Source organism: Schistosoma mansoni, chromosome 2 (assembly GCF_000237925.1).
Source record: "Schistosoma mansoni strain Puerto Rico chromosome 2, complete genome".
NCBI classification, from domain to species: Eukaryota; Metazoa; Platyhelminthes; class Trematoda; order Strigeidida; family Schistosomatidae; genus Schistosoma; species Schistosoma mansoni.
The window spans coordinates 33,016,191-33,020,751 of NC_031496.1; the positions used below are offsets into that span (position 1 = coordinate 33,016,191).

Below are 4,561 nucleotides of genomic sequence, written 5' to 3' on the forward strand. Positions count from 1 at the left end.
CCGAAGGTTGATCAATTGAGTAAGGTTGTAAGAACTCCGACATAATAGTGGGGAATAGAGTGAGGAAATGTGTGCTAACATCTAATGGAGGAGAAACTTAGTAGGTCAATCGGATGATTTTGATGTAGGTCTATTCTCAGAGCTAGATGGTTTGATCGTGGAGCTTTCGTCGTCCTTCTGAACGACATCATCAGCACAAACTTCGGGTTGGAACAAAAATCAAACCAATAGGAGATACAACCAAATTAAAGAAATAAACAATGACAGATTTAAAGTCAATAAAAACCAATCAACATCGTGGTGCACAGGACAAGCTATGAATCACATGTGGAGAAATTCAAACACTTCACTTCTACCCGAAGTTTGTGCTGATGATGTCGTTCAGAAGGACGATGAAAGCTCTACGACCAAACCATCCTAGCTCAGAGAACAAACCTACATCGAAAACATTCGATTGTCCCCATCCGTTTTCTATTCACTAGAGTAAAGCACACTTTCCCTCTCTCTTACACTCATATTTATGAAAAGTGTAGTTCAAACCTTAGTAAATTGATCAACATTTGGTTAGTTGTTTTTTATGTATTCTTGAAGAAATCTTAAAGTTCCCTATGATCTGTTGTATCTCAACAAGATATAATGAGTGAATTATGACTGTTCAATATATTCATAGTTGAAAGCGTTAGTCAATTGAAGCTAGACCACCACGGAAAACCTGGAAACACTGGACGGCCGTTTAATTCTATTATGGGACTCCTCAGCTGTGCGCATACATGATCCCGCCTTGCGAGCGAGATTCGAACCCAGGATCTACCAGTCTCGCGCCAGAGCACTTAACCAATAGACCACTGAGCCGGCATCCAACGTTCAGTATTAGCCTAAAGTCATCTGTATTTAGTTAAATAGAAAGAAAAGTATTCTGTTAAGTAATCCATTTAAGTTTATATGATGTAAATCTAGTTAACTTACTATCATATACAGGTACAGGATGTTTAGACCAAATTGGTTTATCACTTTCATCAGCTGGTACAATCATAATAGGATAATAATCGGATTGATATCTTTTCAATGGACTAGATTTCTTTCCACTGACATCTACTTCACCTCGTTCTTGTTCTTCTTCTTCTTCCTCCTTATTACTAGATTCATCTATTTCTTTGACAATGGCATTAAATCGTATTTTCAATGGTTTAGTTGTATAATGTGGATTAGTTATAATGAGACTACCTTCTTTACTATTGAATATAAATGATTCACCTAATTCACCAGTATGTGCTGGTAAACCACTAATATAAGCTAAATCATATGAATAGCGAATTAATTGTGGATTTGTTGTATCATCTAATGGTGAATCCGTTGATGCTACTGTAAATATAAAGAAAAAGAGAAAACAACAGTGAGTAATGATAAATGATAATGCATAGTTTAAAAGTATTATTATAGTACTGTTCTTGTGTGTCCTACTGATGCCAATAGATATAAGTAGTATGTATCATCGATAGAAAGTGAAATGCCTAGTGGTAGAAGATTAACAAGATCAAAAAAAAGTGAACGAAAACAAAGAATGATTGGTGTGAAAATGAAGGAACAATGAAGTATTAAACGATTGATTGACATTTTGCAAGTGTTTTTTCATAGTTGAAATCATAAGTTAATTGAAGCTAGACCAACCATGGAAAACCTGGAAGCACTGGACGTCCTATTGTGGGATTCCTCAACAGTGCGCATCCACGATCCCGCCTCGCGAAATTCCAACTCATGACCTACCAGTCTCGCATCAGAGCACTTAACCGATAGATATATGTTCAGAAATATGAAACATTAATTAGTTTAGAATGATGTTTTATGTTTATTCACACTTTTCTATGCACTAAGATCATAGTTACATAGTTGTACCGAAAAGTCTGTTGTATATTACAGGAAATTGTCAGGAATATATAACTTCTGTATTTCTAGTAAGAAGTCGTTACCAATGAATTTCGATCGATGTCTGGTATGAGATAGCTATCCACCTCAGAAAATGGATTAAAGGTTTCTCAAGATCATAAATTGATTTAGCTTGGACATTAAAACAGTTGGATGTTAATTAAATGGTCTAAAAGTTGAGTGTTCATGCTCCAGACTAAAACTCTCCTGTTCGAGCGCCTCATGTAGGATCGTGGATGAGCGCCGCTCAGGAATCCCATACTGAGACGAAACAACCATCTATTAGTTTCAGACTTTCAATGCTCAGCTAGCTTAAATCGACTCGCGAGTTCATCTTTGAGAATATTAGAGTCGAATTTGAATATTTCATCCTTTATACTGGTTCAAATGCTAATGGTCCAAATGCCCTGGTACGGTCGAGAGTGGGGAGAGTCAGCTCTCCCTCTCCAAATGATCTCACATGGCCACAATTATATAGCCTCTGACAGGGAAGTCCGAATCACTGCTTTCTCGCGCCACCAGTGTTGTTTACAAAATTGACAGGACGAAAAGCGAATGTCCGGCGCTTTAATCGAGTTGGTGGACACATAGAGTCCGCCTATGGGAGTTTGAAAACCCTGATTCTAAATCAATGGTGAACATGGGCTCCAGTATCTTGAAGGAACAAATGGCGTATGAATCAATCGTTGGTCACCGCCTACCATGGGACTGAATCTCCTCACGATGCTCCACTGCCTTATGGATCAGATCTTTATGTCAAAGGCTCCGGATGTGGTCCCCTAAGAAAACCATTTGCTTCCGTTTTGGCATCTGGGTAGTATCATAGCCCCCACACAAATCAAATGAGATTTGTTTGGCGCATATATATAGGGTGCCCCCTTTAACAATATTTATGTGATGAAATAATAAATAAATAAAGGTAAAGATAAATAACTGTGAATGAAAGAAGATCTAAAATGTTCATTTGCTAATCGCTTTCGAATATTTCAAGAAGGATACTTAGTATAATTGATCAACTGAAGATATGTACCTAATTCTACTAAGAACTTGTATTACTTGGAAATGTAGAATTTCTACAATCTAATTAATAGATTCAATTAAAGTAGGCTGATTTCTCTATTCTACTAATGTAATTGCTCTGAGAGAACTATGTGAAGAGCAACTAATAACATTTTAATTAAATTAATTCATGAGTCAATTAAAGCTAGATGACTATAGAAAACCTGGAAGCACTAGACGGTGATTTCATCCTAGTATAGGACTCCTCAGCAGTGAGCATCCACGATCCCGCCATACAAGATTGCAATACAAGACCTATCGGTCTAGCGGGCGAAGGCTTAACCTCTAGACTACTGGGCCGGCATCCAACAGTGTTATTGTCTATTTTCAACCATAAAAAAGGGGGTTGAATTTTCTCATCACGGCGAAGGGGTTTCATTAAACTTCAGTATACACCTAGTTTTGGAGAATACCATAAAAACTGTATTAAAATGAATCTTCTGACCTGTTTCAACTATATGAATATTTGATAAACAAATATTTACTAATTTATTTATGCATATATATAGTTGAAATCATGAGTCATTTGAAGCTAGATCACCATGGAAAACTTGGAAGCACTAGACGGCTGTTTCGTTCTATTATGGGACTCCTCAGCAGTGCACATTCACGATCCCACCTTGCGAGCGAGATTCGAACCCAGAACTTATCAGTCTCGCGTCAGAGTACTTAACCTCTAGAACCACTGAGCAAGCCGTCATCCAACGGTGTTAATGTCTAACTTTAACCAATCTACGAAGTTGAGCAACCATTTCACTATAATGATAACAAATTATAGAAATAGGACAATGAGAAAAAAGAAGAATAGGAAAGAATCATAATCATAAACTTACATTTAGCAACAGCACGTATCTCATCCGTTTTAGCATCATTTATAGTTAAACTAATTTGTTGTTTATCTTTATCCATAGGACTTATGTCAATTATCACTTTATCATCTGTTCCTATAAAAATGAAACAATAAAGAAATAGAATTAATAATGAAATTTACTTACGCCTGTTACCCCCCCCCAACTTTGTGGAGGAGGAGCATAGGCTGTTAAGAATGAAAATGTATATCCAATTTACATTCATTTGTTTATATGTATGAAAAAATGGAAACGATTAGGGGGTACACAGTGATACAGTATCTACCATTAGAAACTTAAGAAACGAAAAGACAGTTAAATAACCCTGTAAACAATCATTTCCATAAAAGGATTCTTTTACCCCATCCACCCTATCCCATCCCACCCCTGTAAATCTAAATACATATTTAAGAAATAAACAATGATAATGACTAATGACTTTCCTTCTTATGCTATCTATCCTGTCATTCAAACAACACGTTCTTCATTTCATTGAATTCAGTGGAAAGTGTGTGTGTGTGTATGTGTACAAGGAGAGGGGGGTAATTATTTACATAATTTAAAACTGTTTATATTGAAATCAATTCAATGATTATTGGCTTGATGTTGTTTACTTATATCTTCCCATTGTTATTTAGGACTGTAATTGATCAGTCTCTTATTGGCATATGTGCATCCTGTACGGACTGCCTCGATATTCCCTGAAGTCACAAGCTTTATAAGCAAAGATG

General features: G+C 36.4%; 1 protein-coding gene across 1 annotated transcript in view; it reads right to left on the bottom strand.

Annotated features, from left to right (window-relative positions):
• The window catches only part of Smp_208030 (hypothetical protein), a gene marked incomplete at both ends in the record, with an annotated part of 104,256 nt that overhangs the window by 25,315 nt on the left and 74,380 nt on the right, over nt 1-4,561 (bottom strand). Inside the window, 2 exons of the mRNA XM_018796422.1 lie at nt 967-1,362; nt 3,816-3,926. Of these exons, the coding sequence (XP_018650636.1) occupies nt 967-1,362; nt 3,816-3,926 (507 nt within the window). The remainder of the gene's footprint in view (nt 1-966; nt 1,363-3,815; nt 3,927-4,561) is intronic.